The 27,846-nt window shown below is 40.3% G+C and overlaps 1 protein-coding gene across 4 annotated transcripts in view; it reads left to right on the top strand.

Moving 5' to 3' along the window:
- TMTC1 (transmembrane O-mannosyltransferase targeting cadherins 1) overlaps positions 1-27,846 on the top strand; it is a 239,362-nt gene that overhangs the window by 101,160 nt on the left and 110,356 nt on the right. For 3 of the 4 annotated variants that reach the window (XM_074357366.1, XM_074357367.1, XM_074357365.1), the window contains 3 exons: positions 6,782-6,863; positions 8,996-9,099; positions 21,116-21,305. In XM_074357366.1, the coding sequence (XP_074213467.1) occupies positions 6,782-6,863; positions 8,996-9,099; positions 21,116-21,305 (376 nt within the window). The remainder of the gene's footprint in view (positions 1-6,781; positions 6,864-8,995; positions 9,100-21,115; positions 21,306-27,846) is intronic. The other variant, XM_074357368.1, reaches the window with a different exon arrangement.

Here is a 27,846-nt window from a genome sequence, read left to right as displayed (position 1 = left end):
ACATATGAGGGTTCTGTGCAGTCTGAGTGGTAGTTAAATCATTGTTTATTCCTGCCCTCCTCTCCTTTATGTTATTTTAACAAAATGATACTGTAACGAATCCCTTATGGTGGCTTATCCAAGTAGAAAAGAAGATTTGTCTGACAGCTGGAAAGTATGGGTGAGAAAATTCTAGTTCTCATATTTTCAGAATTGACAAGCTCAGGCAATTAGTAGACATCTCCCACCAGAGGAACACTTGCTTTTGATTAAACTCTTACTCATAAGGAACAGCAAGTCATGGATTAAGAGTGTGTGTGTGTGTGTGTGTGTGTGTGTGTGTGTGTCCAGAGCAAGAAAAACAAATAATTTTTATCTTTGAGATAAAAATTTTTGCAGACCTTACGTTTTAGTCACTCCCTAGCGTTCTATTCTCCTGTACTCCCCCAGCCTGGTGGAGGGTGGCCTACAGGGTGACGCTTTCTCCTGGAGATTTTCCCAGGACGCCCCCAGTTTGAGCACTGAAAGTCCCATGTCCCAGCAGCTCCTCAGGACTGGGAAGACTGGACTGATCGGCCACCCTTGATGACAGCCCAGCCTCAGGGATGGAAATCCCTAGGACTGGGGATCTTTAGAGTGGACAGTTCTCAGAGGACTTTGAGTGGGGCTTACGTTCAGCTTAGATCAGGGAAAATGCACTCGTTAAACTAACAATTGGGCCCTGGTATCGGTGGCGTTTGTAAAAGGAATGTTAAGACTTATGTGATTAGGATTTTAAAAATGCATTTCCTTGAATTAAATGCATACCGTGCAGAAGCACCCGGCTGAATCTGCAAGGGAAACTCAGCTGAGTTAAAAGAGAAACAAAGGCTGTTCTTCAGTTGAACATTAAGTTGCTTTGCATGTGGCTTGGTGACTGGAAATATAGCGACACTGTGATAATGTGTCAGTGAGAAAATGAAATTGGCTGCAGAGAAAATGGGAACATTAGATTAAACAAGTAAGTGGCTCTGGCAGTCGTTAGGACAATGAAGCTGGCGAGTGGGTATTAAATAACAGCAGATCGGAGACGCTGCTGGTCAGTAGCGGGATTCAGATGAAGGAGGAAAAGCCGGGATGATGTTGGCATCCGGGCACCTTTTGCTCTTTGGGGTGAATTAGGAGAAGGCCCCCTTCCTTGGGGCAGATGCAGCCAGCACTGGGGCTCACAGGTTGTTGGATGGACCCCAGGCTGGATTTCAGCCCCTCCAGTCCCCTCAGTACCACTCCTCAGCTGGCTCTCTTGTGGATGAATAACCTGCACTTGAATGTCTGACTTCAGTGCCAAAGCTGAATGAAAGGAGTCCAGTGAACAGGAAGGATGCTGAAAGCCAAATTAAAGCTTTGTCTTATAGGAAAACATTGGTTCTCTTCCAGGAAGCAGGGAGCTGATAGAGCTTGAGAGAGAGGAAACCCTTTTTCTATCCTCCTAGGGGAATGCCTTCATCATTTTATTTATTTGTTTATTTTTGTGGCCATGGAGAATATGCCATAGGGTTTGAGTATTTTCAGCTGAGTTGCCTTCACTATTATAATGATGGCTATTTCATGACTGACGCCCAGTTTCTGGCCCTTGCAGCTCTCACACTCAGTCCTCCTGCCTTAAATATAAAGAGCATTAGGGGTTGGAGCCGGGGAAATGGGCTGTCTCTGGTTTGACCAAGGAAGGGTTTCTCTTGTCCTGTGTCAACGTTGCTTACATCCCTGTGAGTGGTGCTGTGTTTTCTTAAGCCATTTACTCTTCTGCACACTTTGGCCACAGCCCAGGCAGCACTGCAGTGAGGTGATGTGTTTCAGGAGGAGCCGTGGTCAGCGGGAAGCCTAGGCGGCCAGATGTCCTCCCTGGCCTCTGCACGAACTTAGTGCATAGAACCAGGGGTGCTGAGAGCTGCTGGGTTTACTGTCTGTTATGAGTTTCTCCAGAGCATGTGTATTAGGATGGGGCCGGGGAGAAAGCTGTAAGATGGGTCTAGAAAGCCTTAGATTGAAAGCTGGATTGGAGAAAATGGCTTTGGGAAGGTTTAAGTGAGACTTCCCCCTCTCCTTGCCCTGAATCTAAGCTGCCTGGCTCTGCAGTACAGACTGCAGTCTAAGTCACAGGCATGAAAGTAGGATAGAGAAAGCCCTGGCTGGGCCAGCCTGGCCTGCGTTCTGCATGGATGCGACAGTGGAGGGGGGAGACCAAGAAAGAATGCTGACCGGCAACACAAGGTAGCCTCCCACCAGCAGCGGTGGCCCAGTCTGTGTCCTGGATGAGCAGGTCAGGGTTGGGACCATGGGGAGAGGCAGTCCTGCTCCAGGTACCTACAGAGGCCTAAGGACAACGGTGACACCAGCTAAGGACTGGGGCAAGCTCAGGGGAAAGGGAGATGCCTGGGGGAGATCCCTTTGCCCAGCTGTGGTCGAGCAAAAGGCAGATGGAATCAACATGAGTCGTATTTAGGGATGTTCTACTTCTGTTCAAGCCGTCAGGGTTTTATAGTACCAACTTAACTCTTCTTTATTCAGATTTCAGACACCTGACTTTGAAACATGGAGGTACATACCAAGTATGGGAGTAGGTGTTGCTATGCTGTTTGCAGGGAGCTCTCATTGCCTAGGGCAGGCTGTGCTCGCTCCAGTCCCCGGGCAGCTGTGGGGCACCTCTGCCCTAGGTCCCTTCTGCCTTCCCCTGCTCTCCCATCTTCTTTGTCCCACCAGGTCCAGGTCAAGTCTCATGTCTTCCTTGCAGCCTTTCCCTTCCTTTTTCCAGCCCATGTCGATGTATTCCTTCTCTGAACTCCTTTGGTGCTTTTGTTATGTGCACCCCTCCTTGGGGCTGTGCGGAAAGAGCTGAAAGCATGGTACAGTGTTGAGAGCGTGGGCTGGGGAACCAGATGCAGAGGCTCAAGGCCCAGTTCTGCTAATAACTGGCTTTATGATCTTAGGCAAATGCATTCACTTCTTTCTGCCTCAGTTTCTCCATCAATAAAATGAGAATAGACATATCACCTGCTTCATAGTTGTTATTTGTGGTGGTTGTGTGTCTGTGTTTGAGGAGTTAATATGTGGAGGCAGATAAATATTTTTACAATCTGGTTCTGAAGCATTTACTGATCATCTGGCTATACGTATCAATTACCTATTAACACAATAATTCTGTGTTAACAAGTTGAGTGACTTAAAATAATAAGGATTCACTTAGCCCTCAAGATTTTGGGTTGGTGACTTCAGGTGGCTGATTGTCCTGGTCTCAGCTCAGACCTCTTAGTGCAATCTGAGGACTGAGTAGCTATGGAGGAAGGTACTTCAGGAAGAAGTCCCATTTAGTTCTGAATATTTGAACATGATCAACTTAGGAGGTAGATGCTAATGGTTAGAAAATTGGGGGTCAGAAAACTGGGAGTATAAAGGAGCATAGGGTAGAAAATTTACTTTGAATAATCTTGATTTTTTGCTTTTATTTGCCTAAAATCAGAAATTATTTAAAAATGCAGAATTTTATAATACCGATATCCCAAACTAATGTTAAAATATTTTTTTCATATGCAACAGCAAATTATCAAGGGTCTTCTTAAAAGTGAGGGGTCAACAGTATTTGCTTTGCCGTAATCACTTGGCATTCCTTTTTAAAAATTTCAGTAGGTTCTTCTGTGTTTTTCTTTCATTGTCATCTTTGATGCCATCAGTTGGTGAGAACATCCAAGGGTAACAATACTTGAGACCTGAAAGGGACCCTGAATCCATTTAGTCCAACCATCACTGATACAGGGGGAAAATGAAGCTCCTGTAGATTTGAACCAGGTCACGGGCAAATTAGTTAGAAGCACAAGGACTGAATCCTGGATCCTTGCTTCTCATTCTAGTGGTTTCCTCAGTGATTTGATTTTGTTGTTTGGCATGCTCTCTGGCGTTGCAGGGAAAACCATGGAGAATTTGACTGAAGTTGGAAATGATCAGTGAAGGCATTTGCATAGTTCCTTGTATTTATAAGGCACTTTCGGCTACACTAGCTTGTGGTTGAAATGAGTAGCTGAGACAATCTGACACGATGGTTATGTATTACTTCTAGTTTTTTGATGTCCTCCTCTATTAAAAAGGAGCTATAATGTTCTTACTCAAGAAATTGTTGTCAAGAGATGGCTACACTTCAGTCATTTAGATTTGTGTCTGACACATATTCATTGTTTGCTATTTTTATTATTGTTGCTATTATTTGTCGTTGTTTGGTTCTACTTCGCAGACATCGTGGACTAAGGGGGAAAATTCCACTGTCTGGCTTTTTTGTGGGAGGGGGAACGGAGGTGCAGATAATTCAGCACTTGGAGAGCTCCTTGTAAGCGCTGAGGAATCCGCCTCTGACCTCGAGTTTACTGAAAAAGAGGGTTGTGTCATTTTGGCATATTTTCTCACTTAATATTGGTCAACAACTAGAAATTGAAATCTTGAAAAGAGGTCATTTTTCAACCACGGCTCTCTATCATTCTAGGCTTTCTTTGCTTTGGGATGCTTTTTTTTTTTTTTTTAAGAGCAAAGTATTTGCTACCTTTAACTTTCTGAGGAAATGGGATTTCTCATGGAAGAACAATTTCTAAACAAAGGGACACTTTATAAATATATTGTACTGAAATAACCATCATAGTGAGCTTCCAGTGAAACAAAATTTGAATTACCTAATTTTAACATTGGGGGGGAAAAAAAAGTCTGGAACGCTGTGGTTTGTTTTATAGAAAGGAAACCACTTCTAATTTTTCCACTTTGTTAAAACAAACAAGAGAAATGAAGCTTCTAAAAGCAGACCAACCCCAAAAGTACATTTGTATTCAGATGTGTTGCAACTCCGGCCCTTCCCCTTCCCACACTGCCCTTCCTTTTTCCTTCCTGCTGCCACTTACCCTATATCCTGTAAAGGAGTAGTGGAAATATCCAGGGTTGGTCTTTGTCCAGTTGACTAGAAAGTGATAGTCATAGAGGCAGAGCTGAGAAAAGGCCCATAGCAGTGACTGCATCTTTCTGGAATCACAGACCTCACGGACACTGACGAGCAAAGCCAAGAAAATACACAGATGCAGACGTATGCAGAATGTCATGCACAGTTTCAGGAAGCGGTGGACTCCCTCCCTCCCATTTGGGGTTGTAACGATGCACCTGCCACGTGAGAGCTGACAGCATCCCTGACCTTCCTCCCTGCCGGGCTCTCTTTTGAGAGCTATGGAAGAAGAATGGATTTTAATGTAGTGCTTGGGGGTGTGGATCCAGTCTGGAGTTTATTAAAAGCTGATTCTGTGTATGTTTTTTGGGCTTAACTCATTTGCTCCACTTATAGAATATCCTTTCTGTGTGAAGATACCTTATTTAAATGCAGATTTTAAGAGAGTTTGGGGTGTTGTAGAAATCTGAATCCTGTCGAGAGACCAAGCAGCACTTGGGGGGTTGGAGAACTCAGGTTTATTATGCCGGCGTGCCCAGAGGAGTTAACACTCCAAGCTCTGGACCCCGTCGGTAGGTTTACACAGGCTTTTATAGGGTGTTAGGTTTTGATTAAATTTGCACCATATGCAAATGAGGTGTTAGAAATGGACCAACCAGGAGTGAGCTTTTGGGAGCCAATGGAATTTCAGGGGTAAGTTTCATTTCCCTAGAAGCAAGCTGTTTTACGGAAGCGCAAAAGCTGGAAGGCAATGGCCCTGCCTGGGAGGTCTTGCTGGTCCCTTTGTGGGTTTTGCCCCTTCAGGGGGAGGCACCCTTTGAAGAAAAAAATTAGACTCAAAAAAGTAAAAGAAAAAAGTGAAAAAAGGGCAGGGGAAAGGGAAAAAAGGATGAGGTGGGACATGCTTGCTGCTGGATTATGTGGTTTGATTTGACTTTTTTCCCCTACACTTTGTACTTTGAAATACAGAATTGTACACTTACATCTACATTTATAGAATGCAGGTGAAAAGGACTTGCTTTAGGTTTTCTTGGGGCTTGTTGGCAGCTTCTTCTTGCTTCCCTTTCGTCGTCTTTATTAAAACCAGCCAATCACATGTCTTTTGTGGATATACAGAGCTCCCACTTTGTACAAGTGAGTGAGCTGTGGCAGATGTCGGGTCCGCACAAGTTCTTGCCCCTCTAGAAGTGACATCCTTGTAACCTAGTTTGGGTCCAAAGGTCATAGGCAGGTGAGAAAATTATTGATTGCATATGGATGGGCTCTGGTCTGACCGCTGCTTAATTACTTTGTTACCTTGGATAAGTTACTTAACCTCACATACCCTTAGAATCCTTTTTTAAAGTGGTGAGATATTTTGTGGGTGGAAGATATTGTACCTATCAAATTACATTAAGTAGGCAAATAACCTCTTATTTTGTTTAATATCATCCCTGTGACCAGTGTAATCGTATAGTTGCCAGAATGCCTGGGTTATTTGGAATCAGATGGGGGAGTAACCCTTATAGCTCTCTGTGCTAGTTCCGTTCCATATATTATCCCATTTTATTCCTCACGACTTCCTGTGAGGTAGATACCACTATTATCCCCTCTTTTATAAGTGAGAAAATCAGATGTGCAAAGAGGTTAAAAAAAACTTACCAAGACCTTCCAGGCAGTATCAGCAGAGCTGAAGGACTGAAACCCAAGTGGTCTGGCTCCAGAAGCCACGTTCTTAGCTTCAATCCTTTCCAGCCTTTTTTTTTTTTTTTTTTTTTTTTTTTTTTGTTCTGGAGCCTATTCACCTTAAAAGGAAAATATGTGTGGTGGACTCTGATCCTTATTTAAGATTTTTTTTTTTCTTTCCTGTTCCAGGTATCTGACAGCAAGCAGCAATAGAAATTTCCTGCTTACTATGAGGCCGTTCTTAAAAAGGGCCATCTTGGTCATAAGTTATGTAAGTATACACACACACACACACACACACACACACACACACACACACACACACACACACACATATATATGCTTTTGAAATACTTGATTAGATAACTTTAATTTGACTCAGAGACATGATCCGGATTATTTAATAGAATCAGCAGTAGATTCTTACATGATCTTAAGATCAAAGAGTTTGTATGCCATAAATATTACGAAGCCTTGGAAGATGTGTGTAAAAGCATTCCAGGGCTATGTGAACTCTATGACGCCCACAATATGAACTATAACATTTTATGAGTCCCTTTCAAGGTGCTGGTGCTGAATTATCTCTGCAGCACGAACCTGGCTGTGTCATTTATCTGTGGCTGCCTATCAAATCACCCTAAAGTGTAGTGGCTTAAAACAGTAACACCATACAGCAGCCCTAAATGCTTTAGTGTGGGCGACATCCCGCTGGCTGGTTCTTCTGCTCATCGTGACTTCTGACCAGGGTTATTCAAGCAGGATCATACAGCTGTCAGCTGGGCTGGGTCACCTCTCTGTGATCACCCATCCTCTGGGGCCTCTCCTCCGTGGGCTGCCCTCTCTAATGGGATAGGCAGGACCTCTTTCCAACATGACAGCTGGATTCTAAAACAAACCAAAGGTTGCAGGACCTCTCAAGGGTTGGGCCCAGAACTGACACAGCATGTCTTCTCCTACATTCTGTTGGTCAATGCAAGTCACAAGACCAACTCAGATCTACGAGGCAGGGTGGTCAACTCCATTCTGGATAGGAAGAGTGGAAGCCACGTGCCAAGAGGGTCAGAATTCTTGGTGGCCACATTTGATGACTTTCACATTAGTCATCCTCTTATACTGTTGAATGTTTCTATTCAAGGAGGTTAGGAGACCAGTCTCTTATGCTGTTGTGTTCCTTCTAAATTCTCTGTCCAAATTTATAGTCAGTTTTGATAAGAAACTTATGAAAATGTTTTTGAACTACAATTAATGTGATTTTTTTTCTCAACCCTAAAACGTGTTTATGCAAGAAGAGGAGTGTTCAAAACTTGAATGAGGTGGAGAGCTTTGACTGGACCATTTCAGCAGAAGGGGCAAAAGATTTCTCTAAAGAATGCCCTGGTGTCTTTGCATAAAACTAGGAAGATTCAACGCTTGTTTCAGAAGTGGTTTATTTTCTTAGTGTTTGGGAATGCAGGGACTTGCCATTATTTCTGTGATGCCCTATACTTGCTGGTAGAGGGCAGTTCATTTCTTTAGGCGGCTAAGGAAGAGTTAAACGCTTTTCCTGAATCCCTTGGGTCTTAACTGCCTTCAGCTCAAAACGACATGCAAGCCAAAGTGGTGTATTTTGGGGTGGCTTGTTTAGGGAATTTATATTCTGTCAGGATACCTTTTCTGTCACTGCTATAGTTGACATTTCCATTGTAATATCCTTAAGAGTTTAAATTTACTTTGTGTGTGTTCTTTTTAAGACGATTTTTAATTACTGCCTAGGCATTATTTGCAACAGGATAGCACTGAATGGTGATGAAATTCGACCGAGTGACACAAAAGATGTTCCTGGGGGCTGTCGAGATAACTCTTCATGAGTGGTCTGCTTCAGAGCATTCAGGGGTTAGAGCATTTCCAGATGTATTTGTTCAGCACACAGAAATGTCATCTGTCATAATTTACGCTAGCTTTTACGGGGCTGTGGGAGTGGAATAGTGAAGAAATGCAGTGTTGGAGACCACTGACATGAATTCAACTCCTGGGTCTTGCAGTTTACCAACTGTGAGATTCTGGGCACATTGCCTCTAAGCTCCAGCTTCGTCACCTACCTCTAGGGTTGGGAGGCCTCAGATGGATGGAAAGCCTTTGGTGGATAAGAGTTGATAACAGCTAGTAAGTGCCCGAAACTGACAGCTGTTATTAAGAATGTGCTTGCCTTTCCCTCATCACTTGCATTGTTTACTCATCCCTCTACCCAACGATCCATCTTATCTACAAAATTTTCAGTGGCAGGATTTTATAGAAATGGCTCACTAGAAGAATATTTGTAGAGCAAAACATTTGTGAAGTGTCAGAACGTATCCTCCGGAAAGGTGGGGCGCTTACCCTCAGTAAGCAATGGTTTTCTTATCAAATCTTTCTTCTTTTCTCAAGGTGGTGGTGGTTTTGTACTTCCGTCTGTGGATCATGGGAGGGTCTATGCCCCTCTTTTCAGAGCAGGATAATCCAGCCTCATTTTCGCCTTACATTCTTACAAGGTCAGTAGAAATGAATTTTTTTAACCTTACCTGGCATTCATTAGATTGTTTTCGATAATCTTAAATGATATGTTGGCTTTGCATTTTAAGGAAAGATTGTATTCTGCTCAGGGTGTGTGGAGAAAAGAAAGTCCTGTTTAAACATTTGGAATTCTTTTCAACAAGTGGTGCTGTTTTGTCAGCATTATGGCTGTTGTTCTCACATTGGTATATATTTGTTTATGTGACAAGCATTTAATAAGCACTTATCAGTAATAAATTATAGAGTGGCCCGTTTGGCAAGTGTTTCAGAACACTGAGAGGCGTTCAGAGAACATCAAAACTATTTGTAAGATTAAAATCAGTGGGGCAGTTGAAAGTGGCAGACAGAAATGAACAACAATTTTTGCTAAGATGTTGTGGTCAATTATATCTTACCATTTGTCCTTAAGAGATTGAGAGATCAGATCGTGGATCAAGAAGTGTTTTGATGAATGGATCTTGTCCATTGAGAAGGGTTTTAATTCTTAATTTATTCAATCTGCTGTGATGTACTTCTGAGGCTTTCAGATATAATTATAGTTGACAATTTTTGTAACTTTTCATCAAGGTATGTTATTACCGTAATGTTTACACACTAAGGTGCAGTGTTCTTAAATTTTCATAGATTTATATACTTTTTAATATCTAACATTTTTGTAATAGAAACCTCCACGTTTTTGTGTTTGCAAAAACGTAATAAATCTTGAACCTTGACCTATAGCACGTTTATATTTTGGCTTACTTGTATCTCAGGGACAAGAGATTGTTGGATTTTGTTTTCATAAGCCAGGCAGTGATCTTTTCTTTCATTCATTTATCTTATATGTTTCAATTAAGAAGTTTCTATTGTCTTTGCACTCTTTGTTTTTCTATTTTGTTCCTAGTCTTTTTTTTCCTTTTTAAAGACTTTCCCATTCAAAAGGATACCTTCCAATTTGATTGACCCATTTTTATAATTAGTATTATGTCACAGTTGTTTTCATTACTTGCAATATGTATTTGTATTAAAAAGTCTTGAGTACGCCTTCAGAAATCATATAGTACAGCATCTAATGCTGGCTTATCCCTCTGAGGTAGTCTGGAGCCTTGTTATTTATGTCATATATTTTTCAAAACATTGTTTAATTCGTCCATTAACTCAGCTTGACACCTCTAGCCCAGCTTTTTGTTAATCCTGGAATCTACTTGTGTCTCTCACTTGTTTCTTCTTCCTCTCACTGGTTTTCAACATCTCCAGGGCTCCTTGTCTGGGTATTTTTAGCTTGTTGATAAATTGTCTCAGGTTCTGTAGCTCCTTAAATAGCTATTTTCTGCCTTTAAGAGAAAAAAACTTTGCCAGATGCTGTTCTTGCTTAATGACTCCGTTTCCTTTAGCCTTTGGTTGGTTTCCCTCCAAGGTTTCTTGTCTGCTGAGCACCCCTTATCTTCACGGTTAGATACAGTCTGTTCCCTGAGCTTCCCAATCTCCAAAAGCCAAGCTGCACAGTCAAAGGAGACAGACGGACGAGAATAAAAACAGATTGCTCTCTGCCCACCAACCAGTCATTTCACTCGTAGCTCTGTCATCAGCAAACACGAGCCTGCCCCACAGTCCTCGGTGTCAGGACAAGATGCCTTTGGCCTCTGGCTCACTGCCCTCCTGTCCACACCCTCTTAGCTTCCAGCAGGGTTAGGTTGTATTTTTATCCCTGCTGGTGGCCAAAAAATTTCTTTGGTGGAACCTCTGGCAAAATTAGGACCTTGGGCCAGTCATTTGCCAGGTTCTGCCTTTCACTTCCAAGCATTTATATACTTTTTCTGAGGGGACTGATACACATGTCATCCAGGACTTTCTGTCTGTGAATCCATCTGCGTGACTGTCCTCAGCTAATTCAATCAATATAAAGTGATAGAACAGAACATCCTAACTCCTTTATGTTCTTCCTCTTAAAAAAAAAACACCACATATCTTTCTGTTCTTGTGTTTCATATTTAAAACACAGAGATGCCCTGGGACATTTCAGTGACAGTTGCCATAAATGGCTTTTCACATTCCTCTAAGATAGCTGCTGTATCATTGACTCTTCTGAGCATCCAGAAAATTGTCTTTAATTCCTTTCCTGAGTAACTTCACTATTCTGCTTGCATAATTGTTTGACCTCTGGTATGATGATTCGTAAATTGAATTGCCTTAGTCTGTTTCCAGTTCTGTTGGTTTTTCTTTCCACCTCATCAGCAGTGCAATTTAGCTATGATTGGGCTGGCTCTGTGAGTCTGTCTTTATTAATCACAAGTTTGTCATTCAGCATTGTTACTGAGTCCAGACTCGTTCTGCTCGCCACACAACAGGCCAATAAATTGCGAGACGAGGTGTAGGGGCAAGGATTAATGACTATGCGGAAAGCCAGCAGACCAAGAAGATGGCACTCATGTCTTCCTTACGTCAGAATTCAGGCTCATTTTATACTAAAAAGGGGAGGGAGTGTGGTTGGTTGTTGCAAACTTCTTGTTGGAATCCTTTGTTCTTGCAGCTGTCCACATGGGTCAGGTCATGATTTCCTATAAACCTCCAATAAGACAAATTTTGTTCTGTGTTATGCAACTTTTTATCTCTGTATGAATGGAAAATTGTCATACCCTTAAAGGTCAGAGCCTTGAGAATAGGCTGTCCTGTATATTTCAGGCTGTAGGCAACTTTCTTTTACAAAATGTGTGGAATCAGCATGACTAAGGCCAGGAAACAGAGCACAGGGTAAGAGTCAAAGGAACAGAGCTAATATGGAGTCAGATTTGTCCTTCCCTGTTATATACATTGGTCTGTCTCTTTAATGCTTCACCCCCTTTACTGGATTTGTAAAACTCTGAACAACGTTTTTCAGAGTCTTTGCTTCTATCTTGCAAGGATTATCTTCTTTTTAAAGTAGATACAATAACCTTATTATCAGATGAGAGTTTTCAAATTAGTTTTCCTTTAATGATTGCTGTAGTCATTAATTACATGTAGTTTTAAAAACATTCTAATAACTTTAAAGAGTCACTTGGTTTTTTGCTTTGTTTAAATGACTTCTTGTGAAAGTTCTCATTTGAACCGTGTTCATTGCAATTTAATGAAAAATAAGAAAGACATACAGGTGACCAATAAGCACATGAAAAGATGCTCAACATTTCTAATTATTAGAGAAATTCAAATCAAAACTACAGTGAGTTATCACCTCACACTGGTCAGAATGCCCATCACTGAAAAGTCTACAAGTAATAAATGCTGGAGAGGGCATGGAGAAAAGGGAACCCTTCTACACTGCTGGTGGGAATGTAAATTGGTGCAGCCACTGTGGAAAATAGTATGAAGGTTCCTTAGGAAACTAAAAATAGAGTTACCACTGTGTGATCCAGCAATCCCACTCCTGGGCATATATCTGGAGAAAACTTTAATTCAAAAAGATACAATCACCCCAGTGTTCATAGCGTCACTATGTAAAATAGCAAAGCATGGAAGCAATGTCTGTTGACAGATAAATGGATAAAGAAGTTGGGGTACACACCACATGCACGTGTGCACACACAGACGCACGTGTGCACACACAGACTCACGTGATGGAATCCTACTCAGCCATAAAAAAGGATGAAATTATGCCATTTGCAGCAACGTGGATAGACCTAGAGATTATCATACTGAGTGAAGTAAGTCAAAGACAAATACCACATGATATGACTTATACACGGAATCTAAAATACGATACAAATTAACTTATTTACAAAACAGAAACAGATTCACAGACATAGAAAACAAACTGATGGTTACCAAAGGGGAAAGGGGGCGGGGAGGGATAAATTAGGAGTTTGGGATTAGCAGATACAAACTACTATATATAAAATAAACAAAAAGTTCCTACTGTACAGCACAGGGAACTATATTCAGTATCTTATAATAAACCACAATGGAACAGAATATGAAAAATTATATATATATATATATATATATATATATATATATATATATATATATATAAAACTGAATTGCTTTGCTGTACATCAGAAACTAACAGAACATGGTAAATTAACTATACTTCAATAAAAAATAAAGGAAAAAAATTTTTAAAAGAGAAAAAGCAAGCCTGGCATAGCTTTATGGTGATGCTCTGTGACATGTGAGGGGAGTGAGTGCCTTTGCTCCGACGCCCCTCACTCCTCGGTGGGGTCGCACGAGCCACGTGGCATCAGGCACTGAGGGAGCTACCCGAGTGCAGACTAAGCCTGGGCAACTGGAAGCCTCACAGGTCTCTTTTATGGGGCTGGGAGAACATATGGTTAAAATTTATTTTAGGGTAAAAATTATGGCCTTAGGACAAAATAAAAGTATAAAATTCTAATATTTCCCAATTATTAAGCATTATTTTGTTTTGTTTTATTTTATTTTATTTTATTTTATTTTATTTTATTTTATTTTATTTTATTTTATTTTATTTTATTTTATTTTATTTTACTTTACTTTACTTTACTTTATTTTATTTTATTTTATTTTATTTTATTTTATTTTTACTTTTGGCATTATTTTAACATCAAGTTAATTTCTTAAAACTTATCTATTTAGAGCTGAGTGTGGGGAAATAACTATAAGCAAGACTCAGCCCTGTCCCTGGGGAGCTTCTGTCTTATCGGGAAGACAGGCATGTTAAGAGGTAGTCGTAGGGCAGCGTGGAAGTCCTGAGCCTAGGGAGGGGGCTTGGCAGGGAGGGCTTGGCAGAGGAGGTGACATCTTTCCTGGGACCTAAAGGATCAGAAATTGGAGTCTGCAGCCTGTGAGAGTTGATTTCAAAAGATGAGGTGAGCCCGTCAGGTACTGCTCTCAGGAATTTAAAACCTAAGAGTGAGGCACTTGGCCAAGAAGACTGAAGTAACAGGTGTGTGAAGGCAACAGGAAAGGAGGGGCTGGGCAGCCCTGAGGCTTAGTTCCCTCCTCAGTTATGAGAAGCATGAGTGAGACTCAGGAGCAGATGGAGGAGATGGAGCAGAGCCTGGGAGGAGGAGGGCTGCCGTGAAGGCCTGTGGTCCAAAGAGAAGTTGGCCTTTCTTATAGTTGCTTGGTTTTGGTTCCTAAGAAGTCTATTTTTTTTTAACTGAAGTGTAGTCAGTTTACAGTGTTGTGTCAATTTCTGGTGTACAGCATGGTGCTTCAGTCATACATGAACATACATATTCATTTTCATGTTCTTTTTCAGCATAAGTTACTACAAGATATTAAATACACTTCCCTGTGCTATACAATATGAACTTGTCTGTCTATTTTATATATATTAGTTAGTATCTGCAAATCTCCAACTCCCAATTTATTCCTTCCCACCCCTCTTCCCCACTTGGTAACCGTAAGTTTGTTTTCTATGTCTGTGAGTCTGCTTCTGTTTTATAAATAAGTTCGTTTGTCTTTTTTTTCTTTTTTTTTTAGATTCCACATATGAATGATATCATATGGTGTTTTTCTTTCTCTTTCTGGCTTACTTCACTTAGAATGACTTTCTCCAGGTTCATCCATGTTGCTGCAAATGGCCTTATTTTATCCTTTTTTATGGCTGAGTAGTATCCCACTGTATAAATACACCACAACTTCTTTATCCAGTCATCTGTCGTTGGACATTTAGGTTGCTTCCATGTCTTGGCTATTGTAAATAGTGCTGCTATGAATATTGGGGTGCATGTATCTTTTTAAATTAGAGTTTCCTCTGGATATATGCCCAGGAGTGGGGTTGCTGGATCATATATGGTAAAGTCTATTTTTAGTTTTTTACGGAATCTCCATATAGGAGGGCATTTCCTAATCCCCCATTTTTCATGAAGCACTGGAGCACCATTGAAATGTGATGTTTGTGTTTCACTGTTACCCAAGCATGTCATGTGTGCTCGTCTTCTCACCACCGATGCTGTGAAACGTCCCTGTGGATGATGGGGGCTGCCCCTCATTACCCTTCAGCACCTACAAAAGTGCACAGAGTAGTTATTCAACACTTACTGAATTCATGTGAGGGTCTCCTGCCCCTTGACAACTTAGTTCAGGAAACAGCCTTCTTTGGCTAGTCCTGGACAAGGTTACAAGCAGGAGAGGGTGCTGGTGGTGACAGTAAGTGGGTTATGTCTACAAAGGCCTGTCGTCGTTGCCGGGGCACATTGAGGTCATGGAGACCCTTTTGAAGCATCAGTGGAATACAGGAGTTGGAAGGATGAAAATAGGGGACAGCCAGGGAGAGGAAGGACAGATCACCAAGGCCAGTGGACAGAGGAGGAGCCAGGGCATTGCTTGGAGGTAACGTGGTTTACACTGAGGCTGGTGTACTGACAGTGTTGGCCAGTGCCCTTCCTGAGTAGACGCCATGTGTATACATTGGAGCCAGTGTCCTGTATTTGCAAGATGATGGAGGGTTTTGCAGATGAAAGAAAAAGAAGGATCCTTTGAGCAGAAACACGTTCATATGACACCAGCAAGTGCTGGACATTTCTACTCACAGTGCGTGATCTTCCCATGTATACCTGTGGTAAGCATCTTTCTAGGATGGGCCAATATGTTAGGCTTGTGTTATTCCTAAAGGTTTTTACAAAGGCGAAGAACAGAATCTAGGTATATTTTTGCACTTAAAGCACTCTGGTTTTTTTTTCTTGATAAAAATGAAAATTTAGATTTAATGAGTTCTGAAGTTTCACTGGCATCTGATGCCGGTTCCCCACCAGCCTCGACTGTTTCATCCTGAAAGCTCTTCATTCTTTCCTGGCTTATCAATAAAAATACATGACTCAATTGTTTAAGTGGAATTCCTGGCTTTCTGTGCTCTGTATTCCAATTTTTTGGCAAGATTTTCTAGTGGCTTTCCTCCTGTTAGCAGAATTCGTGGTCGAACATTGGTAAATAATTCATTTTATTTTTGCTCCTGCTTTAAAAAAGAGAGCGCAGCAGGCCAGAGATGCTCAACAGATTGCTTTATTTCTGAAATGTTAGCAGAACTAAACAAGGTGATTAGTTTGAAATGTAATTCATAGCCAATGAGTTAAAAAGAAACCCATCAGTTGCTGATTACAGCCAGCTCAGCCAGCCCCCTAACATGTAATTAGCATCTGGCATGATTCCAAGTGGCTTTTCTATGCTTAAATTTGCAAAATTTTTTCCAATGCTGTTTCAGTATTTCAAATAGTATTTACAGAGTTTACTTGCAAAATTGATCTGAATTCGTGTGCGCAAAAGGTAGGTGGATACCCCTGAGTTTCTGGAGATAATATACATATATTAAAAAGAATGTAACAAAACAGAAACAGACTCACCATTATAGAGAGTGAACTCGTGTTTACCAGAGGGGAGAAGGAAGTGGGGAGGGGCAAGATAGGGGTAGGGGATTAACAGGTACAAACTGCTGTGTATAAAATAAATAAGCTACAAGGACATATTGTACAGCACGCGGAACATAACCAAGATTTTATAATAACTTTAATTGGGGTTTAATCTATAAAAATGTTGAGTCACTATGTTGTACATGTGAAACTAATATAATATTATAAATCAACTCTACCTCAATTTTAAAAAAGGAGGTTTAAAGTTAATAGTCTTGGGGTAAGTTAATAGTTCTGACCTTCTCGGTGTTACAGGAAGGGGAAGGTTCTTTTAGTTCTGTGGTTTACTTTTCTTTTTTAACTAATTTCAGTTACGCTCTGTGTAAAAAGTCACAACTGAACATTTAAAAAATAGGTCAGAAACATTAAGATTGTAACTTTTAAAAAATGTTATTCTTAATATGTGCTTTTTGTCAGTGCGATATGGCAAGTCTAGATTATGGAAGTGGCTGAGGACAACTTGCGGGGCAAGGTCAAAATGTGAACAGAACATTAAAAGTTTCTGCTTAGTGTTTGCAGCTCTTCCGTGGTCAAGCTGCAACCAGACATGAGACAAGGAAGCATTCCTGTTGCCATTCTGTTGCCTTTACCACTACTTAAAAATAGTGTTTATTATGAAAGATGTTAAATATGTACAGAAGTGGAGAAAGTGACATACAGAACCTCCACACGCCCACTATCCAGTTTCCACGATCACAGCTCATGGACAATCTTGTTTCATTTACACCCCAGCCCACTCTTTCCCCCTTGCTCCTCAGTGCGTCATATTGAAGCAAATCCAAGACAGCATCTCATTTCAAATGCATATATTTTGGGTTGTATTTCTAAAAGACAAAGTCCCTTAAAGAATAGATACCATTAGATACAATACCATTATCACACTTTAGAAATTAATAGTGATTCTCCGATATCATATGTCCAACCAGCATTTCAATTTCTTCTGTCTCAGAAGAAGTTATTTTTAATAGTAGTTTGTTTGAATTAGCAGCTAAACAAAATCTGCACTTTGGGTGATACATCTTTTAAGTCTCTTCATTCCTAGGTGCCCTCTCCTGGGGTTTTTCCCCTCCCATTACAATGTATTTGTTGAGGAAACTGCAGTCATTTGTTGTATGGAATTTGTAACATCCTGGATTTGGCACATTGCCTCCCTGTGGTGTTATTTAACATGTTCGGGGCTTTTTGTGTTTGATGTAAACTGGTAATAAAGCACTTGGTTAGATTCAAGTTTAATTTTCTTTTTTATTTGACAAGACCGCTTCATAGATGGTGGTATGTTTACCCATCAAGAGGGACACCTGGCTGTTAGTCTCCTTTTCTGTGATGTTAAGACTGACTAGTAAGTTCTAGGCACCAGATTTAGTCTGATCCATCCATTACAAAGTACCCTGTCAACTTTTCACCTAATAACTTCAGCAGCCATTTAGAATCATTGCCTACATCTATTGTATCAAGGAGAGATAATCTTTTTAAAAGTCATTTCTTTTTTTTAAATTTAATTTTATTGAGTTATAGTCAGTTTACAATGTTGTGTCAATTTCCAGTGTAGAGCACATTTTTTTCAGTTATACATGAACATACATATATTCATTGTTACACTCTTTTTCACCATGAGATACCACAAGATCTTGTATACATTTCCCTGTGCTGTACAGTATAATCTTGTTTATCTATTCTACATATGCCTGTCAGTATCTACAGATTTTGAACTCCCAATCTGTCGCTTCCCACTCCCCTCCGTCTTGGCAATCACAAGTTTGTATTCTGTGTCTATGAGTCTGTTTCTGTTTTGTATTTATGTTCATTTGTCTTTTTCTTTTTTTTTAAGATTCCACATATGAGTGATCTCATACGATATTTTTCTTTCTCTTTCTGGCTTACTTCACTTAGAATGACATTCTCCAGTAGCATCCATGTTGCTGTAAATGGCGTTATGTTGTCGGTTTTATGGCTTAATAGTATTCCATTGTATAAATATACCACAGCTTTTTCATCCAGTCATCTGTCGATGGACATTTAGGTTGTTTCCACGTCTTGGCTATTGTAAATAGTGCTGCTATGAACATTGGGGTGCAGGTGTCATTTTGAAGTAGGGTTCCTTCTGGATATATGCCCAGGAGTGGGATTCCTGGGTCATACGGTAAGTCTATTCCTAGTCTTTTGAGGAATCTCCATGCTGTTTCCCACAGTGGCTGCACCAAACTGCATTCCCACCAGCAGTATAGGAGGGTTAAAGTCACTTCTACAAGCTGGGGTGTAACTTGAGTGACAAAGCTGTGTGGCCTCCCTGCTAAGTTTGATGGCTGCGTATTCTTTAAAGCCAAGACACGGAGAATCCTTACTGAGCTGAGAAATGGTCGCACCAGCTTAGAAGCTCTATGAAAAGAAGCAGCTGCAAGGGACCCGATCGTGTTTCTCTGGGGTTGGCATTCTCATGGGACAGCTTCACGGGCCCAAGCCTGAAAGGGGGAAGGCCAGTGTTCTTGCTTTCACTTTTATTAAATCACAAAGCTTGGACTTTATCAAGCTTTCAGTATATACTGCACTGTCTGTATATTAACATCTTATTTAAAATAACCTCACGGAGGAACATGCAGGGAAACACCATTGAAATGTCCCCACTCCTTCAGTCCACTTCTCTGTTGGGGTTTGAGAGTCGAGGCAGTGAATCCTCCCTGTCGCTGAGCCTCCGCTGATCACTGTCAGCGATTTTCCACTGCCAGCCTTGGAGAAGGAGGAGGAAAGCGAAGAGGGTAAGATAGGAAGGTCTCAGAAGGGAAGGAAGAGGCTAAACCAGTATCTACTTATTGAGAGGAATTCAGGGCGCCATTGGTTCTTAATATTGGAAAGTCACTTAAAAATTATCGAATTGAAATTTGTAGATACTGACAGGCATATATAGAATAGATAAACAAGATTATACTGTGTAGCACAGGGAAATACATATAAGATCTTGTGGTAGCTCATGGTGAAAAAGAATGACAATGAATTTATGTATGTTCATGTATAACTGAAAAATTGTGCTCTACACCGGAAATTGACACAACATTGTAAACTAACTATAACTCAATAAAATAAAATTAAAAAAAAAAGATCGGATCCAACCCCTTTGCCAACCCAAAAATCCCTCCAAAAGGCTCGGACAGTGAGGGAGCTCTTCCCATCACATTCCGTACCCTCCTGGGCTCATCTCCTTAATTCTGTGTATCTTATTTTCGCTGTTTGGATTTTTACTGAGGATAAGGGATTGATCCAGTTCTCTGGTTTAGTCCCAGAGAGAGCCCAAAGAGAAACACGGCTGGACACTAGTTAAAGCGGTGAGAACACACTCTGCTCAGTGACTGCTGACGTAAGGGGAAGTGCTCGGCTTCATTCTGATTTGCGCCAGGGTGATTGGGTATCTTAAAGGGAGCATGAGATGGGGCACGCTGGGGCTCCGCAGTCAGAGAAGTAAAAATAATTGCAAAGGATTGGTCATATAAGCGCATTTAGAATGGCTGTATCTGCTGGCTGACGGTTATCAAAGTGGGGCTTCTGTCCTCCCCCAGCCTGGGAGACAGACCCCATCTTTCCTGATAATTACATCCTAAAGGGGTAGCTCTCAAGTCCTTGAGGAAGATGTCTGAGCTATAAGAGATGCCTACTCCGCTTTAAGCCTTTTGTAGTAGATGCTTTAAGAAAGGGAGGGAGCGGCCTTTGGTCAGGGATTAGTTAGAAAAACAGTAAACTCTCCTGCTGATGGTGACCTTCTCAGGCAGGCATTATATTGGAGTAGGGTGGGGTCTTCCTAGGGACTCGGCCTTCTGCTCCTGGAAGCCAGGCTGGCTTTTGGCCGTCTGCTCGTGCAGAGGTTTGGATGGAGTTTGTTATCTGCTGACAGTCAGGCAGTGCTCAAGGGTCTAGAACACTACTTAACGAATTTGTGTTGACTGAACAGATTGAAATAAATTCAGTTTCTTCTGTGCCAGAAGGAAGGGGCTCAGTTGGAATGCCTTCTGCGTTACCTGGGGGCCTTGACGCAGCCAGGAAACAGGAGTGACACCCCTCGTCATCACTTTCCTTCCCTGGGTCCCCTCAGCTGTTCTTAATACAAGGACAGCTGTATTTCCCTCCTCTTGAAGCCTGGCCCCTCGATTTGTGAATAAAAAGACTGTATCTCCCTACCACAGATATTCTGATATTTTTTTGATACGATTCAATACACATCAATCTATTGTAAAATGATTAAATACGTTCCTATCTACTGCAGGATTCTGGACACTATTAAAAAGGGACAGTTCGAATGTCTCTTAACCTAGGGCGTCATACCCAGCAGCGCAGCACGTCATCACACTTTTATTTTATATCGTTGATCTCAGCGGCAATGCATTTATTTCCAGGATAATTTTAAATACAAGTCGTGGAAAGTCTGTCTTGGCTTGTTCATTATTGAAAGGCCAGCCCCTGCCACAGTGCCTGGAACCTATTACATATATTCCAAAATGACCAATTAGATGACTCAATGAAGGAATGTCTTCTCATCTCACCTCGTCTTTTCTATAAGCTGGATAGTAGAGAAATGCTCTTTAATAGAAACGTGGCGAATGAATGTTTTGCAAAATGTCGTGGATCTTGAGTTGGTTTTCAGTGACTCTTCTTCTCTTTGTAGATTCCTTACCTATTCCTACCTCTTGGCCTTCAACGTGTGGCTTCTGCTTGCACCTGTCACCCTGTGCTATGACTGGCAGGTGGGCAGTATTCCTCTGGTAGAGACCATATGGGACATGCGGAACTTAGCCACCATCCTTCTGGCCGTTGTCATGGCCGTACTGAGCCTTCATTGTTTAGCAGCCTTCAAGGTAATTTTCCTAACATTCAAATAAACTCTGCGTTTGCAGAGATGCTCTGTACTCAGTCATGCTTTTTCTTTTCCCAAGGGAGTGTGGGTCTAAACTGTATTTACTCTTTTGCCTAAAAATCTTTGTGTATTTAAAAATTTTCTGGAAAGGTAATAAGTATTTTAAAGCCCTTAGTGGGGTTAACAGACCATGGCTACCTTAATTGTATGATTTCTTTTATTGTTTCTACCACCTTTGCAGAAATTGGGTCTGAAACTTAGTGTTTGCGAACAAGAAGGTTTTTCATGCTGTGGTTGACTAATTTTTGGAGTCATTTGTTTGATTTCATATAATGATAAAGTAGATAATGATAACATATTCCTAAGTGCTTAAAATATGGTGAAAACTCTACTTATATGAACAAATCCCTGCCTGAGTTGGTTGAGTGATTCTCATTCTCATTTCAAAAAAAAATAGTATAAAACTTTATTAAATTTTTTTAAATATTGGAAACTTGGAGAAATATTGGAAGATGGAAAAATTACTAAATGTAACCATTTAAAAAATGATCAAAGACAGCAAAGAAGTAGAAAATATTTACTTATTTAAAAAACTCTTTCTACCTGGGGTAAGATGCTTCTTGCCTAAGGATATTCCCATCCCTCCGGATCTAGTGTCAAAAACCCACAGGGCTACCGGCAAGAGGTGGCTGATTCGGTTTGGGAGCCTGGCGGAGTAGCTAGAAATTTAAGGGGGAGGTTTTGGAAACGAGAGAGCTGGAGGAGGGCTGAGGTAATACACCCTCTGGGCATTCACGGATGACTGCTGAACTACATCTCTGGAAAGCCCAAGCAAAACTGAAAGCCTGGGGAGACTGACTTATTTCCGCAAAATTGAGTGAATTCTTCAACTCGTATGCAAGTTGTGCAGCCGCGGCTGGAAGCGTTCCTGGTTTGAGTTGTCTGTGTATCACCTCTGTTGAAGTCATTGGCTGATAACAAAACTGTGCAGGCACAAAAGAGATTCCTTCAGAGGTCCAAGCAAAATAAACATACTTCAGTGAACAAAAATTTCAGCTTTCTACATAGAAATGGATTTTTTTTTCAGTTGAAGTCCAGGCAAGTTTATCATAAATTAAAACAGTAAACCAGCAAATTTCAGAAGAACAAAACAGCATAGAGAGTCACTTCAGTGTGTGACATACAATGCCTGGTTTTTAATCAGATTACTGGACGTGTAAAGAAACAGGAGCGTGTGACCCAAAGTCAGGGGCAAAAACAGTCAGTGGAAAATGGAATAGAATTCAGATTTCAAAGGTAAATTTAAAGGATTTTTGCTAAAGTTACTAAGGTAATTCCACGGGGAAAAGATAGTCTTTTAATTATAAGATACTGAAATAACAAATGATCTGTAAGGAAAAAAATACGAACATGAACCCTTACCTCACATTGTACACTTAAAAAGTATTTCTAAGTGGATCATAGTCCTAAAGAAAAGAATTAAATAACATCAAAAAATCTAAAAGGAAATAGGAGAAAATCTTTGTGAACTTGGGTTAAGCAAAGATTTCTTAGGATATATAATGTGCAAATTATAAAAGAAAATGTTGGTAAATTGGACACCAACAGGATTAAAAACTTTGCTTCTTAAAAGATACTGTTAATTAAATCAAATGGCAAGCCACAAATTAGGAGAAATATTTGCAAAAAATATAACTGCAAAGATATCCTTGTATCTAGGATATGTAAAGAACTCTTAGAATTCAATAATAATATGACAACTCATTAAAAATGGGCAAATGATTCAAACAGACATTATACAAAAGAAGGTATACAAGGTCATTAGGGAAATTCAGATTAAAGCTGCAAAGAGAACCCCCATACACCCACTAGGATGACTGTAATTAAGAAGGTTCACAGTACTAAGTGTTGACCAAGAATGTGGTGTAACTGGAACCCTTACTCATTACTGGTGAGAAGGAAAAATGGCTCAGCCGCTTTGGAAAAATTCAGCAGTTTGTTAAAAAGTCAAACATAAAAAATAAGCAGTTTCACTCCTCAGTATCTACTGAAAAAAGATGGAACCTTAGGTCCATATAAAAAGCCTTGTAAGTAAATATTCATAGCAACTTTATTTATGTTAGCTGAAAAATAAAAATAATCTGGTGACCTCACCATATAAATGTGTAAACTTAATGTGGTAAATTACTGAGAAATTAGGGGAACCAAATAATTTACTGATACATAAAACAAAATAAATGAAACCCCAAACACTTGCTAAGCAAAGGAAGCCAGGCACATAAGACCACATACTGAATAATTCCATTCATATGAAATTTCTGTCATAATTCTACCTTTTCTAGAATTTTGTATGACTTGAAAAGGCAAAATTATGATGACAGAAAACCTGGGGGTGGGGATTGACTGTAAAAAGACTTAAACTTTTTAGGGTGTCAAATGCTTTCTAAAATTTGATTGTGTCTGGGGCTGCTAAACTACGTACATTTATCAAAACTCACCAAAATATACATATAAAATGAGTGAATTCTATTGCATGTGAATTGTAGCTCCATAAAACTGTATTGTAAAAAAGATTAAAATGTTACAAATAGATTAGAGGCTAGAATGAATACAAAACTGCAAGTTGAATATAAAACACAATATCCTGAAAATTTGATGAAAAATTTTTTTGATTATTTTTTAAGGTGAAATTTGCATAACATGTAATTAACCATTTTAAAGTGTACAATTTAGTGGTACTTAGTGCGTTCACAATGTTGTGCACTTACTGGCTCTATGTCAAAACTTTTTCATCATCTCATTAAAAACACCCCATGCCCATTAAGTGATGATTCCCAATTCTCCCCACCCCATCCCCTGATAACCTTTGGGGATGTGATATAAAAGGAATTACACAACAGACCTTTTGTGTCTGATGTCTTCATTTTGCATTGTATTTTTAAAGTAAGTTTTAGCATGGTCAATACTCTGTTCCTTTTTTATGGCTGAATGATATTCCATTGGATGTTTGTTTCACAATTGGTTTATCCATTCACCTGTTGATGGACACTAGGGTTGTTTTTACCTTTTGACTGTTATGAACAATGCTACTGTACATATTGGTGTACAAGTTTCTGTGTGGACATGTTTTCATTTCTCTTGGGTATATACCTAGGAGTAAAATTGCTGGGTCACATGGTAATTCTGTGTAATTTTTTTTAATGGAGGTACTGGGGATTGAACCTGAGACCTTGTGCATGCTAAGCATGTGCTCTACCGCTGAGCTACACCCCAGCCCCTGTTTAGTTTTTTGAGGAACTGTTTTCCACAGTGGATGCACCCTTTTATTTTCCCACCAGGAATGTACAAGCTTTCCTATTTCTCTACACCTTTGCCAACATTTTGTTTTTCTGATTTTGTTTAAAGCTGTCCTGGTGGGTGTGAAGAGTTATATCATTGTGGTTTTGATTTACATTTTCTTTTTTTTTAATTTTTTATTGATTTATAATCATTTTACAATGTTGTATCAAATTCCAGTGTAGAACACGATTTTTCAGTTATACATGAACATGTATATATTCATTGTCACCTTTTTTCTCTGTGAGCTACCATAAGATCTTGTGTATATTTCCCTGTGCTATACAGTATAATCTTGTTTATCTTGTCTACAATTTTGAAATCCCAGTCTATCCCTTCCTACCCCCCGCCCCCTTGGCAACAAGTTTGTATTCTATGTCTATGAGTCTATTTCTGATTTGTATTTATGCTTTTTTTTTTTTAGATTCCACATATAAGCAATCTCATATGGTATTTTTCTTTCTCTTTCTGGCTTACTTCACTTAGAATGACATTCTCCAGGAGCATCCATGTTGCTGCAAATGGCATTATGTTATCAGTTTTTATGGCTGAGTAGTATTCCATCGTATAAATATACCCCATCTTCTTTATCCAGTCATCCGTTGATGGACATTTAGGCTGCTTCCATGTCTTGGCTATTGTAAATAGTGCTGCTATGAACACTGGGGTGCTGCATTTTCTTAATGACCAGTGATGAACATCTTTTCATGTGCTTATTGGCCATCTGTGTGTCTTTGGAGAAATGTCTATTCCAATTCCTTGGGTCATTTTTAAATTGGGTTGTCTTTTTGTTGTTGAGCTCTAAGAGTTCTTTATATATTCAGGATATTAAGTTCTCTAGATGATTTGGAAATGTTTTCTCCCATTCTTTGGATTGTCACTTTACATTCTTGATAATGTTCTTTAATGCAAAAAAAAAAAGTTTTTAATTTAATGAAGTCTTTTATTCATTTATTTTATTATTCATTGCTTTTGGTGTCAGATCTAAGAATTCATTGCCACATTTGAGGTCATAAACATTTACAACTCTGTTTTCTTCTAAGAGTTTTATAGTTTTAGCTCTGGTATTTAGATTATTGATCATTTTGAGTTAATTTTTATATGAGCTCAAATTTCCCCTTCTTGGTAAGGCCTACTGTAACTTTCCTATTTAAAATGAAATCACATACTCTGCTCACTTCTTACCTCCGTTTCGCCTTTTAACTTTATCTTCACTATACTTCCAGTTTCTAAAATGCTACATAATTTTGTTATTTTATGTAAACACAATTTTATGTCTGTTTCCTCCAACTGGACCGTAAGCCCCATGAGGAGAGAGGTTATTTTCTGTTTTGTTCAGTGCCGTATTTCCAGCATCAGGTGCTTGGCATGTCCAATATTTACTGTCTAAATTTTGAACACTAGTTTGCTGCTCAACATACATTATCTAAGTGAATAAAACCATAAAAAGCTAGCAGTTGTGTTTAGTTAGATTTTGGTACGCAGAACCTTTTTTTCAGTGAACTGGATGTTCAACCTGTACAAAAAGCACATCCTCAACACCAGCGTGAAACGTTTGGGTGTCAGCATGAGGTTTGTTTTGTGAGAATCTGACCTTTCCTCGCTGTCTGACGTGCCTGCCGTGTTGTTGCTGAGCTGCGGGAGCAGGTGCAGTGGCGCTGGCCTGGCTGTGTCAGCAAGGCCTTTTCTTGACTTCCTCCCAAGTAATGAAGGGGGGTGCTGAGCCTCGGCAGGCTGTCACCTTGGTCATGCAGGGCCTTCCTGATGACAGTAGGTCCCCGCATGCAGGCGAGCTTTGGCCGTCCCCAGAGTGTCTTTGACAACGTGATGAATGAACCCTCCTCGGAAGGCTGTTAATCCTTCACTTTCGTGGAACTTGTTCCAAAATCACTTTTAATCCATCAGGAGAAACATTAGCAAAGCGTCCCAGCTGTGGCGATGGTAAGAGCTTTAGCTCTTCTGTGCTGGCTTTCATCTGGAAAATGCTTTGCAAACATACCAGAGCCTCTGGCAGTTCTTGCAGGCAACTTGCATTCTTCTGCGTGTTTTCCTCTCCGAGTCTGGAGACAGAGGTTGGCACCCAGCTCACATTTCTGTGGCCTTGCCCCTCGGTTCCTGAGCTCCTTACACATCGGAAGGTTTTAAAAAGTCAGATTCTCCTGCTAGAAATAACTTCTTAAAATGGGGATAATCCTCTTTATTCCGTGTGATTAGTCACTAAGGACATAATCTTAAGGGCTCTGACTCCAAGACAGGAAGCAGTAGAATTAAGCTTTTATGGAAACAGAGGTCCTGCTTTACAGACAGTCTTCTGTGCTATAAAGGAACAGCAGGTGAAATGTTTGTAGCGATGTGAGCAAAAGCAACGCAGCTCTCCCCCGCTAGAATATTTCAAAATGATATGTGGACTGCATCGATGTGATGGATTGAAATTATTTTATAGTCCCTGGCTATAGTTCCTTCCATGTTGAAATAGTGAGGCTGTAAAATACATTACAAAAAAAAAAAAAAAAAAAGATTGGACAAACGAGCATAAACATTGAGTCCAGGGACTCATGGAAAATATTTCTTTTCATTTCACCTTTGCTTGATTCTCCATCATACAAAAGCCACCCTGGCTTATATTCAGGGAGAGTATGTTTTCTTTAGCCTCATTACTTCATCCTCTTTAATTCTCTTAATGTTGATTGTCTGCTTGTTGCTAGGATTCCAGCAGAGAACACAGTGAAAGTCTTGCCTGCATAGAGCTTACATTTAAACCCTTTAGATTTGTCGTTGCATGCTGCGTGCTGATAAGCACTGTGAGGAGGTCAGGGCTGGCCTCACAGATACTATGACATTTGAAAGAGACATCAAGGAAGTGAAGGATTGAGCCATGTGGCTATTTGGGGAGGAGTATTTCAAGTAGAAGGAAAAGGCAAGTGCCAAGGCCCTGGGGCAGGAAAATACTGGAGCGTTCACAGAGCAGCAGGGAAACTGACACGACTGCAGCAGAGCAGGCCGGGGATGGAGCCAAACGAAATGATGTCAAAGAGATGATGGAGGGTGCGTGTGTGTGCGCGCGCTTGTGTGTGTGTAAAGGATGAACCGTCGGTCTTTCAAGTCTCTGCCGACTTTCCTTTCTTCTGCTGTGCTTTTCCCACAGGGCCTCTGGCTCTGTTGACAGTTACATGGTTTTGTCTGATTTTCTTGTTGATGAGTCCAGG

The sequence above is a fragment of the Camelus bactrianus genome, chromosome 34, assembly GCF_048773025.1.
Source record: "Camelus bactrianus isolate YW-2024 breed Bactrian camel chromosome 34, ASM4877302v1, whole genome shotgun sequence".
NCBI classification, from domain to species: domain Eukaryota; kingdom Metazoa; phylum Chordata; class Mammalia; order Artiodactyla; family Camelidae; genus Camelus; species Camelus bactrianus.
This window is presented reverse-complemented; position numbering and strand designations above follow the sequence as displayed.